The sequence below is a fragment of the Pundamilia nyererei genome, unplaced genomic scaffold (genome assembly GCF_000239375.1).
Source record: "Pundamilia nyererei isolate P.nyererei 1_Seehausen unplaced genomic scaffold, PunNye1.0 scaffold00003, whole genome shotgun sequence".
NCBI classification, from domain to species: Eukaryota; Metazoa; Chordata; class Actinopteri; order Cichliformes; family Cichlidae; genus Pundamilia; species Pundamilia nyererei.
In genome coordinates this window covers 4430025-4443421 of record NW_005187404.1, presented here as the reverse complement: position 1 = coordinate 4443421, position 13397 = coordinate 4430025, and the positions used below count along the sequence as shown (strand labels likewise).

Below are 13397 nucleotides of genomic sequence, written 5' to 3'. Positions count from 1 at the left end.
AATGGCATTGAGTCCTATGAAAACAATGACACACCTGCCCATTAGCGCTTGGATTTTTTTTCTGTGATTTTTTTCTGACTTTGCTCTTTAAAACTCAGAAGGAATAAAAGTTAAGTAGAAGAAAATGAGAAGTGGTCAGATTTTGTCTTGGTCATAAGACCACTATATATTCGAACTGTTTTTACATGCAACATTAGCGCAGTCATTGCTGGGCATTTACCTCTGTCTGTGTCGTAGAGGAAGACAAATCGGCTCCAGTCATAGTGGTCCAACAGGGACAGCAAAGCTCCTCTGATGGACGGCCGAAGCTGCAGCGTGAACTGGCCCTCGCCTTCAGTGGGGAAGCTGGGTGTCACTAGGCTGATGTGCAGGGCCCCACAAAACGATGTCAGCGTGTTTACTGAACGCTTGTCGTAAAGGCCGAAGATAGCGAAGACCCCCCTTGAATACTGAGAACAGACTGTGGACAGAGAAGAGGTGGAAGATGGAGAGGGGTCGGGGGATAAGGTGTCGGACACAAAAGGGATTCAGGTAGAAGAAGGAAAAAAAGTGGGTAAGTCGACAAAAATACTATATGACACTATATTATACTCAGTGACTCAGCTGCTAGAGAAACGGTCCAAAAACAGCAAGAAGGGAGGATTGAGAAGCCCTTAATTAAATTCACATTGTGGAATCGGGTTTCACATGTGAACCAATTTTAATGAGAGACGGCTTCAACTTGTGTCAGCTATGCACTAACTTTACACTCCTAATTAGACCCACAAACTGCATTTTTTCTTTAATTTATTTTTGAGTTGTGTGTGTGACTGATTTTGCAAATGCCTAATGAAACAGAACAGATCTTGAAAATACATCAGTCATTTTCACATTAGACTGCCTTTGCAAAATGACTTTTATTTCACCCAAAACAGGCCCCAACACAATAGCCCTCCCTGCCACTTCTTATGTACTTCCACATGTAGTTATAAATTACAAGCACAAACATTTGCAGGGGCATGGGTTGAAAACCAGACGCCAACCTAAGCTCCCTGACAAGACATTTTCAAATGCTCACACAAAATCGTTCCCAGTTGCCAAAATTCATGTTGCTTCTTATGCCTTTTTTGAGAAAATTAAAATGAAATCCAAACTCCCAACAGCTTTTAGATCCTTAAGATCCATCTCTGCACACATACAGACATGCAGAGCCAAAAAAATAAATAAAAAATCCGAGACCAAGCCACGAGTTCACTTCAAATATAGTCATTTTCTGCTACAGCACTGCAGCTCAGTCGCCAAACATCCGGAAGCTTTCAAACATGACAGAGAGAAGACTAAAAAGCTCTGACATCTTCCGCTATGTCGCTTCTGCAAAATTCTACCCTCTGCTTTGTTTTGTCATTCATCTTTGTAGCTCAACCAAGAAAAAAGCATTTGGTATGTGAACAGAGGAATCCTCCATATTCTCAAAAAAAGAAGAGGACAGAAATTAAGCGAGTGAAGTCTAAGAAAACTGTGTCATCATTTATTTCTTTTTATAGGATTTAATGTTTCACTTCGGCTGCCCACTTTCTCTTTTATCCTCTTATTCCCTCCTCCTCTTTCTTTTCTAAGTCCCATTCTTCCTTTCTTTCAAACAGCCATGTTTTTAGACTTCAGCTCTACCCTGCATCATAATTCATTCTCCGCCCCATCATACGTCACACTGGAGTAAACAGTAAGGCACGAAGACTGCAGGGTTTGCTTTTGGCAACTGTCAGGCATTACTCTAAATTCTTTCCTGTCTTTCTCCCTCTATTTATCTTCTTGTGCATCACATCACCTCATACCTTTGCCCCTTTCTTTAGTTTTCCAGGCAGATGCTCCATCCATCCTCTCTCTTTCAGCTTCCACCATCATCCACTTTCCTTCATCTATAGCTGCCTCCTCTTCCTGTTCCTCCTGCTCTCCCTCCCCCTGGGACTCAGAGTAATTCCATTATCAGCTATAAGCCTCAGTGGGGGTAAACACTGAGGGAGATGCAGCTTTGACGCTTGGGCTTGTGGCAATTAAACAAAGCTGAGGCCCCTACACCCAGGAGGCGATAAGGCAGGGATTTAGTCTCTGATTATGACAGGAGCTAAATGTCTTCAATTCAGAGAACTAGCATACTAGACGTACTTAGCATGCGTCATTCAGCAGTAGCTGAGTCATGGCGTTCTTAAAGTCAATGTTCTTAGTGTCTTCACAAATGAGTTTTACAACTTTTTCCCAGATTTCGGTTGATATTTCAGTGCACATGAGCGTAACACAAGCGATGCTGAAATGAGGTTGTGTTATAAGATAATAAAAAAAGATTGTACTTTTTTAGTGAAGTGCCAGGAAAGTGCAGTACTTAGAGTTTCATCTATTATAAATGCTAAAGAAAATCCATTTGTATGTATAAATCTCAGTACAACTGGCTTGATTTTGGATGAATTTGTGGTAAAAGGATCAACTATTTTGAGTTAAGGAAAAAACCCAGCAGAATGAGAAATAATAGAACTGAAGCACTGAACATGTGAGCTGACATCCTGGGTAGCAGATTGGAGCAGAGCTCCTGTGCCAGCTGATGACTTCTTTTGAAATTTGACTGAAACTTCTGGCTTAGATGCAGCTTATGACATCACTTGTCTTCAAATTTGAATTTTCCCTCTACCTCATGGGCCTCCATCAAAACCTAAAGAAATATTGATAGCCTTAATCCCAAACCAGTCTATTTTTATACAATACCAAGACAGCTGCAACTATACACACAGGCCCAGAGCACATAACTGAAATCCCACTTTTCATTCATCTGAGCTTTCATTCTTAGCTTCTGTTCTCCGTCTATCGCTTCTTCTTTTTTCTATTCGTGCTTCCTGATGTTGGTTTTGCCTTTCTTACACTCACTGTCTTCCTTTCTCTCTTGATTCCCTTTCTGATCTATGCCTCTATTGGCTTTTTTTTTCTTTCTAAAACCCTCTCCACCAACACCACCCTGCCGCAAGGCTGGAATGTGCCAGACAGTGGCGTCATTGTAATAAAATGTGTGCTAAGCTTGCTTCATAAAGCTTTAATGAGAGGAAGGGACCAGCGGCATGGTACATCATCACCACAGTTAAAGCACTGGACACAATAGGTCTCCAGGGACATCTCCTACATTTACATCTAGTTGCTCCCCCTTCACTTGTTCACGAGCATCTCCTTTTTTGTTAATGTACAGTCTGTTTTTTGATTCTTAATTACTCGCTCTGTCTGTCAAACATCTCTGTTTCTCTGCGCATACCCTTCCATAAATCTGATGTCCTTCCTTTGTCTTCATTACTCAAGCCTCTACATCCACGGCCGTCCATGTTATTCTCTGATTTGTATCTCTGTGCTTATATAGAAAGCCCTCTCAATCATCTGCATACTCTGCAAAATCACTTTATTTCTTGTTTTCACATTCAAATTTGTCCAATTTGCATAACAGGGAAGAAAGAATGTTGCTGAAACAGTACAATAATTCACAGTCTAACAGAGTCGCTCTCTTTGCTTCTGGTGTTGTTTGCTCTTTAACCATTTTCCCTCTCAAATTCCTCACCATGATGCTGATGTCTTTACGACAGCTTCTTGCTTTTCTTTTGTTAACATAGCAGAGAGAATAGATACCTTCTGTAATTACAGTGGGGCAAAAAAGTATTTAGTCAGCCACCGATTGTGCAAGTTCCCCCACCTAAAATGATGACAGAGGTCAGTAATTTGCACCAGAGGTACACTTCAACTGTGAGAGACAGAATGTGAAAAAAAAATCCATGAATCCACATGGTAGGATTTGTAAAGAATTTATTTGTAAATTAGGGTGGAAAATAAGTATTTGGTCAATAACAAAAATACAACTCAATACTTTGTAACATAACCTTTGTTGGCAATAACAGAGGTCAAACGTTTACTATAGGTCTTTACCAGGTTTGCACACACAGTAGCTGGTATTTTGGCCCATTCCTCCATGCAGATCTTCTCGAGAGCAGTGATGTTTTGGGGCTGTCGCCGAGCAACACGGACTTTCAACTCCCGCCACAGATTTTCTATGGGGTTGAGGTCTGCAGACTGGCTAGGCCACTCCAGGACTTTCAAATGCTTCTTACGGAGCCACTCCTTTGTTGCCCGGGCGGTGTGTTTTGGATCATTGTCATGTTGGAAGACCCAGCCTCGTTTCATCTTCAAAGTTCTCACTGATGGAAGGAGGTTTTGGCTCAAAATCTCACGATACATGGCCCCATTCATTCTGTCCTTAACACGGATCAGTCGTCCTGTCCCCTTGGCAGAAAAACAGCCCCATAGCACGATGCTTCCACCCCCATGCTTCACAGTAGGTATGGTGTTCTTGGGATGCAACTCAGTATTCTTCTTCCTCCAAACACGACGAGTTGAGTTTATACCAAAAAGTTCTACTTTGGTTTCATCTGACCACATGACATTCTCCCAATCCTCTGCTGTATCATCCATGTGCTCTCTGGCAAACTTCAGACGGGCCTGGACATGCACTGGCTTCAGCAGCGGAACATGTCTGGCACTGCGGGATTTGATTCCCTGCCGTTGTAGTGTGTTACTGATGGTGACCTTTGTTACTTTGGTCCCAGCTCTCTGCAGGTCATTCACCAGGTCCCCCCGTGTGGTTCTGGGATCTTTGCTCACCGTTCTCATGATCATTTTGACCCCACGGGATGAGATCTTGCGTGGAGCCCCAGATCGAGGGAGATTATCAGTGGTCTTGTATGTCTTCCATTTTCTGATGATTGCTCCCACAGTTGATTTTTTCACACCAAGCTGCTTGCCTATTGTAGATTCACTCTTCCCAGTCTGGTGCAGGTCTACAATACTTTTCCTGGTGTCCTTCGAAAGCTCTTTGGTCTTGGCCATGGCGGAGTTTGGAGTCTGACTGTTTGAGGCTGTGGACAGGTGTCTTTTATACAGATGATGAGTTCAAACAGGTGCCATTCATACAGGTAACGAGTGGGGGACAGAAAAGCTTCTTACAAAAGACGTTACAGGTCTGTGAGAGCCAGAGATTTTCCTTGTTTGAGGTGACCAAATACTTATTTTCCACCCTAATTTATGAATAAATTCTTTACAAATCCTACCATGTGAATTCATGGATTTTTTTTTCACATTCTGTCTCTCACAGTTGAAGTGTACCTCTGGTGCAAATTACTGACCTCTGTCATCATTTTAAGTGGGGGAACTTGCACAATCGGTGGCTGACTAAATACTTTTTTGCCCCACTGTAAATCACGTTGGATGTGCATGAAATTCAAAAACTTAATTTGTTCTTGTTCAGATGACATGATACAATCTAGGAAGAGTGGTTAGTTGCCTGGACTCACGAAATTCACAAGATTACACGAGATGTCAAACCACAGGAAGAGGCAGACAACCATACACACCACGTGTATTGTATGTATTACTATTTATTATGGTTTAACTTGTCAAGGACAAAAACATAAAGAAAATTCTGCATCAAGCATATCTTTCCTACTTTTGTTGAGTACCACCATGGTTCAATGCCATGGTGGTATGTGCTGTTGCCTCAGAGCAAGAAGGTCCTGGGTTCAAGTCCACAATCTGGCCAAGTTTGCAATGGGTTCTCTCTGCGTACTCTGGTTTCCTCCACAGTTAAAAGTCATGCAGTTATTAGGGTAAGGGTAATTGGTGATTCTAAATTACCCAAAGGTGTTAAAGTGCAAATGGTTGTTTGTCTCTATGTGATAGTCTGGCGACCTGTCCAGGATGTACCCTGCCCCTCTTACCCTATCACTTCCGCAGCCCAGATAAAGATAAGAGGATGGGTGGATTGGAAGTTGCTCTAAATCTGTTGAATTTTTTTGTTGAACATTATGTAATATGAACACAACATGCACTACAGACAGAAGTTACATTTGTTCATTCAACAAGATTATCACTGGTGTAACAAACAAATATTTTACTAGTTCATGTAACAAGACTGACTTTTCACTTGCCAAAGTGTTTAAACAATATAACATGACTTTAAATAAATTTAAGTAGCCTAACTTGGTACAAACAACAACAAACATATATTGTGTGGAAACAACACAATCAAGATGGATTAATATAACATGATTTGTTTAGATGGAATATAAGTGGCAAGATGAAATTACGTTCATCCAATGAATTATTTTTTTTGAGTGTACGCATATACAGACCCATACTGTAGATGCTGTAGTTACCTTCACACACAAGCATCCCTCCATCCTCCAAAGCACACATGCAATTCTCAGTCTGTGATCTCCCATTATCTTGAGACAAAGGCCAAAATAAAGCACACACATGAGCAAATGAGGAGTACAAGCTTGTTTAAAAGCCATAAGGTGCATTTTCCCTGACATTGCCTGGGGCTGCCTACAGGGTAGAGCAGTAGTACCCGAGAATGGGGTGGGGGGGTGGGGAGTGGGGACGTGGTGAATACCAATAATCAACTTTATGTGCAATATAATTATAGACAAATGAACTGCACAATGGCTTACACTGAAAGTTCACGTTTAACTCATTTACCCAGGGGTAAGCTTTGGAGAAGCAAGCTCCTGTGCTTTTTTGTTCCAGCGCAGCAAAAGTGAAAGTCCAGATTTTCAAAGAAACAATATTTAACTGCTTGAGGATGATCCTTTGAACAGTAAAATGTCCACAGTGACTGAGACTCCTACTGTATGTGAAATTAGTTATTCTATTCAAAAAACACATTGTGCCAGTTAGGGTTAATGTTCATTTTTTGCTCTGGTAATTTCTAATGTCTTGCTCTGACCTGTACTTCCTCCCTGGCTCATGTTCCTGATTGTCATCACCTATCTCTTGTTACCCAGCTGTATCCATTCCTGCTGATTATACCTCTGTGTGTGTATGTGTGTGTGTGTTTGTAGCCACAGAGTCTTTCTTGAGTTATCTGATCCAGCTTTGTCTGTTTGTGGAACTCCTGGTTTATTGTGGTCTCTAAAAACCTAAAAAGAACCCACACAGACATGTGGAGAACTCCCCACAGAAGGGACCCAGCCACCAGTGGGTTCAAACCCAGGGGCTTGTTGTTGTGGGGTGACAGTGCTAACCACTGCACCATTCTAGAAGTTTCGTTTATTACACAGTGAAGCACTACATTTGTATGGGCATCAAAAGCTCTGTTAAAGAGGACCATTATAAAGACAAGATAGGAGTTTGGAGATCAATAAAATCTGGCAGAGAGCAAAGTCACTGTATGGATTTCAGATTAATTCCCATATAATACACCATACTGGAGATTATGACACAATGGAGCAACTCCTTGCAAAAAGCTGCCGGCACCACAAAGGTTAGAAAAGAAAAGAAATTTCATAATATGCCTGTAAAATTGTTTTACTGTTTTCTCCCATTTGGTTCTTTAGAATTGTTGTCTGAAGACCAACAAGGATACCCAATGGTATGTTTTCTATAAAATCATGCAACAGTAAAACACATGAAACACTTTTCCCCACAGCTCTTCTTAAAAAGCAAACAGGTTAACAGATGCTTCTGTTATAGACAATCATGCACACTTTTTACACACGTTTATTTTTAAATCAAGAAAGCAGCTTTTTATCCACTCTATTTATGAGCAGAAAAGAAAAGAAAAAAGGTATGAAGTCAGGCTAAAAGCCTAAAGATTAATATTCTTTGAGAGAAAATGCTCACTACTTTATAAAATAGATCAAAATTAGGAGGCATCCGAGAGCTTTTTAAGCAATGGCCAATTGTTCAGCACCAAAATAAAGAGGTATGCACAGCAGTATAAGCAATATAAGCAAGAGGCATAAACGAGTTATGAAGAATTAAATATTTTTGTGGTTTCCTTCCCGGAGACATTATTATAACGCATTCTTCTCCCTAGAAGAGCTACCTAAAGAGTTTTTTGAATCTCATGGGATGTTTATCCAGTTTAATAAAACATATTTATAATGCAAAAATCTGCAAACATGCAGAAAACAATTGATCAGACATTTTCAGGGACACCATGCCTCAAGTGGGCTAATTAGTAGCATTATAAAGACAAGATAAAAGATAAACCTTGAAAATCAATAGTCTGGGAAGAACATTCGACCACCTTATGGATTTCATATCGAATCCTCTCCAGTAGAACATAGCTAATAGGATAACTGAGCCACAACAGCTTCATAAACAGGGGCAGTGATTATTGAGAATGATAGATTGCTATGTACCCTACTGTGTGTGTGTGTGTGTGTGTGTGTGTGTGTGTGTGTGTGTGTGTGTGTGTGTGTGTGTGTGTGTGTGTGTGTCTGGTTTTGCTGTGCTTGTGAATAAGGCCATTCATTTCTCTGTCTGCCTACTTCTCCCGTCTATCTCGCTCTGTCTTCCCTTTTTTCTTCCCTCTTTCACAAAACTGCCTCAAGCAGAGAGAAAACGGAGGCTTCGGTTGTTCTCAGTGAGGGAAGGAAAGAAGAAATGGAGAGAGAGAGAAAAGCAAGAGAGGAAGAGAGTAGTTCCAAAACCCACGAGGGGCTCTGACAGCAACAAGAGAGTGTAAAGTCTGCCAAGCAGACAGTGCAGAGGAAAAGAAGAGGTAGAGAAAGATATTTACAAACAGAGAGAAAGAGAAACTGAGGAAATACTGCTCTGGAGGGCAGTGAAGGAATAGAAAAGGCTTGGAAATTAGTCCTTAAATGCACTCATAGCCATTTGAATGTGTTGGGAGTCAGGTCTTCACATTAATAAACACAAGCACACACTGATGTTTACACTAACACACTGACACACACCGACACACACACATGCACAGCTGCTTCAAAGAGCATTCATAATATGTCTTTTTTTAGGACCAGTGTCTGAATACAGGGTTGAACGTCGGGTCAGGGGTGAGGGACATCAGGAGAAAATGCTCCTGGGTAGAACTACCACACTTACTTCTTTATTCTCTTTGATTGCATCTTTCTGCTTCTCTGCACCTGTTCATCCTCCTCACTCCTCCCCAGCTCCTCCCCCAGGGCCTGTCCCTGAGGCTTCATGAATAAAGCTTCTAAGAATAAGAATAATGACTGGGGAAAATGAGGACAGGTACCCAAGAGAGAGGCAACTACAGTACTTGTGTGGCCTTTAGTGTTATCCCATTTAGGGAATACTAATAGTTGGTGACACTATGGCTCACTCCCTGCTATCAAATATATGTAAAAATAAATACTTGGACACTTTAGTTCTTACTTTCGGATCATTTATCCTGTGACTGAGGTGAGTTAAATGTTACTAATTTTCTGTAGTTCACAGTGAGTTGAGGTTATTGGCTGTCTATCTCAGTCACCTAGAGAATATGTTCATATAGAGTAAATATATTAGCAAATCTTACAGTGCATTTCATTTGCAAACCCACAGGTTTTTCTTTTACAGTGAAATTTCCACTTGCACGCTTTGGTGTAACTTCAGCAGCTCTCAAGTTTTCTGTCCTTGTGTGAGTATACAGTCTTGTTGGTAAAAACCGATTTTTACCGACAGGATCGTATAGACTTATATCAGTGTAGGAGCTTCTCAAGGAGTCTCACATTATGCTGTGGGAGATGTTGCAACAGCCTGAAAAGACATTCTGGAGAAAACTAAACAAAATAAATATTTGCCATAGTTTTGCTAACTTTTTTGACTTTTTCTAGTCCTACATCAACAAAGGCTTTTTCTTTTTGGCGACACTTATTGTTCCAGAAAAGACTGCAGTGAGCTCAGTGTGCCTATAAGAGCGAATGCGAACAGCAATGGTCTGTGGTGACGTCACAGGAGTGCAACAACAAACAATCAGCGCGGTGCCCAAGAACCTGCCATAAATGTTTGTTGAAGCAGAGGTTATGATCAGTGATGGGAATAACGACATTACAAGTAACGGCGTTACTTTTTTCAGTACTATTCCCATCGTTACAACGCCGTTACCGTTAGAGAGATTTGTGACGTTTAGGTGTTTGGAGTGTGTAGTTAATGTGTTGTCTTGTGTAGTTAGTGTGTAGTGTTGTGGATAGTTTGGTGTTGTGTTTCAGAACAATGAGGCGACTGCTGTCTCCAGGTAGAAAAAGGAGTGATACACCTGCTGTCAGACCTGCAGGTATCAGGCTGTGATGTTTTCCTTTATAGTGGACAGAAATTATTTTTTTGAAGTGGCACAAATAATTTGTGTGGCATCTTATTGAATGCAGAACAGCTGATTGTTCTGTAAATAGTTTGAAATGGTTATAACAAAGGGTAAAAGGTAAATGGCTGCAAATAACTTTGTTGTTTGCAAAACTTGTGCATATGATTTTAAAATTGACAATTTATATTTGCATTTAAAGTTATGAAATAGGATTCATTAAACATGTTTGTGGTTGTTACAGTAAAAATAATAACTTTCTACTCGGATTTTATGTTTTTTGTCTGATTTTAGATCAATTGTTAATTGTGTTAATACAGTATGTCAAAATGAAAACATAACTATAAATTCAGACACGTGAGGATGATACCAAACAAGGCAAAGTAAATAGTTTTTAAAGCTGAAATGTAGAGGGAAAATTAAAAGTAGTTAAAAATGGCCAATTATACCCTGGACCCCAGAGGGTTAAACATTTTTTTTTAAAGTAAAGCAATAGTTACTTTTCAAGTAATTAATTACTTTTAGAATCTTGTAACTCAGTTACTAACTCAGTTACTTTTTTGAAGAAGTAACTAGTAACTATAATTAATTACTTTTTCAAAGTAACTTGCCCAACACTGTTTATGATATTCACCTTAATTTCTGCAAAGCTGAAATGCACGTATGTAAACATTAATCTCTGGTCTTACTATCATGTGCTTTATAGGTCCATCACGCAGTCTAACCAACCAACATGCTTAACTTAGGAAATAAATCGTATCCAGAGCTCCAAATGTAATTGCAGAACACATTTAGAAACACAAATTTGTCTGCAAAATGTGTTCTCATTAGGGCTGGGTATCGTCACTGATTTCTAGAATCGATTCGATCCACGATTCGATTTGATTCGATTTGAATTGGGGAAATTTTGCCTCAGACCGTCAGAAATATTATAATCCTGATCACTTATCAATACATATCTATATTTTTATATCTATAAAAAGAAAGCTGACACTTGTGAGATGTTATCAAAGATGTAAACATCACAGCAGATTCCTTTGTGTCAAAGTAACTGAGGATAAAACACAGAAAAACATGAAGGCGGTTTTCCTGGTCTGGGTTTTTATAGCAGATGACCTTAAAAATATTGTGCAGTCAAAAACGAAATGAAGCAGAGCAAAGTTACAGAGGTTTGATTAGAGACAGCTAAGCATTTTGCAATTTTGCATAATTTTAAAAAGTTTAAATTTGTTCAGTATTGAACAGCAGAAATGAGGCTTTCTTTCTTTTCTCCAGCTAAACAAAAACAAAACTGAAGTAATGCTGGTAGGTAAAGCTCTGAATGGTTTAGGACCAAAATACATCAGTGACCTCCTGACCCAGTACGAACCTTTCAGATCTCTTAGGTCATCTGGATCCGGTTTTTTATCAGTTCCCAGAGTCAGAACCAGACACTGAGAAGCTGCATTCAGCTTTTATGCTCCTTATATCTGGAACAAACTCCCAGAAAGCCTCAGATCAGCTGAAACACTCAGTTTATTTAAATCCAGGTTGAAGACTCACCTGTTCTCAGCTGCATTTGAATAAAACACCAAATCCACAATGTTAAGCTTAAATTTCAAAATTTACATTTTAACTACTGATTTTATCTACTGTTTTTTTTAATAATTTTTAAATCATGCTTTTTATTTGCACTTTGAATCACCTTGTTGTTGAATTGTGCTATATAAATAAACTTGCCTTACCTTCTTGTCGGAAGTACGGTACGTAAAAAAAACAAAAACAAAACAGCGGCCAACACCGTAGACTGGTGGGCAATAAGTAGGGGTGGGTTTTGATTATTGATTTAGAGAGAGAGCAAGCTCTACATGAAGTGTGATTTTATCGTGGTGGAAGCAAAACAGCAAAAGTAAGAGGAAATTCGTGACTATGTTTATGTGAAGCGAAATGTGAAGCGTAGTTTGGATTGTCTTTGGCTGCTGGTTCAGTCAGTATTGTTTGGAGAGATATAAAACCTGCAGCTTCAGAATCTAGCGCAAAAAGGACGTAAACACAAAGCGCCCACTGACACTTCAAAATCAGTGAGCTGTCGGCTTTCAGCACCGACGGCGTGTCCGTGTCCACATACGTGCGTCGGGTGAGAAAGGCAACATCTCACTGATTCGGATGCGTTGGGTCGTGTTTTGTGTTCACGTCTTTGTGCAGAATCCGTGTACCTGCTCTCATTTACTGTTTTAGCTGTTTGGTGGTTGTAGAAATTTTGTGAGGTTTAACCTGAGATTCTGGCGTTTCGGGCAAAATAAATTTATATTTAAAAATTGATTCAGGATTTTAATTAATTGATATCGCGTTATCCAACCCAGAATCAATTTTAATCCATAAATCGTTAATCAAAACCCACCTCTAGTTCTCATGCCAGGGTGTCAAATACCCCTAAGGTGTCTTTTGGCGTCAGTATTCTCCAAGTTTGTCACACTGCTCCGAGCTGTTTTCACTCACTGCTTTGCTGGAATGCGGTACCAAAGTTAGTTTGTCAGATGTGGAAGCAGATGATGTTTTAAGTTAAATGAGCTCTTTAACATCATCCACCCTACAAAAATGGAGTGGAAAGCATATTAAAAAAATAGACTTCTTCCTCATTTTTTGAATTGCACAAACATGAAATTGACATTTCGTAAAGAGTCACTTCTGGTTTTGAACATTTTTAATAACCTGTCTTAATGTGGTGTGAAGCCTGCACATCAGGGCTATAATGAGCTTCAAAAATTGCTTCTTAATATTAAGTTTGTGGCATTTTCCTGCATTAGTCAACTCTGAAAATGGAGGGTTCTAATAAAATGGGGAGCAAGGGAATTACATGCACAAGTGATTGAACACCGATGTGAGTTGTAACTGTTATTGTCTCAGTCCAATGAGCCATGGACACGACCAATCAGCAGTTCTGTTTTCTGTGTAGTCGTGAGGAAGCGATCGCATTTTGGTAACATCTCATTAGTGTCTCAAGTTCATATCTCTTAGCTCAGCACATTACTTTGGAACATGAGGCTCTTCTAGAAAAGATTCTGCTGCCCACACGTCACAGAGATTTACTGCAATTGAAAACTAACATAACCAGGTTAAGAATGATGCTGCACTTACAAGCCTCAAACACCAACACACACAGCCACACGACTGATGTGCCACCGTTTAGTGTGATCATTTTTGTAAGTTGTGGGGCGATCGTGGCTCAAGAGTTGGGAGTTTGCCTTGTAATCGGAAGGTTGCCGGTTCGAGCCCCGGCTTGGACAGTCTCGGTCGTTGTGTCCTTGGGCAAGAC

General features: G+C 40.1%; 1 protein-coding gene across 3 annotated transcripts in view; it reads right to left on the bottom strand.

The window, feature by feature from the left end:
* The window catches only part of gria4a (glutamate receptor, ionotropic, AMPA 4a), a 128077-nt gene that overhangs the window by 60702 nt on the left and 53978 nt on the right, over positions 1–13397 (bottom strand). For all 3 annotated transcript variants that reach the window (XM_005720719.1, XM_005720720.1, XM_005720721.1), the window contains exon 3: positions 221–460. In XM_005720719.1, coding sequence (XP_005720776.1) covers positions 221–460 — 240 coding nt within the window. The remainder of the gene's footprint in view (positions 1–220; positions 461–13397) is intronic.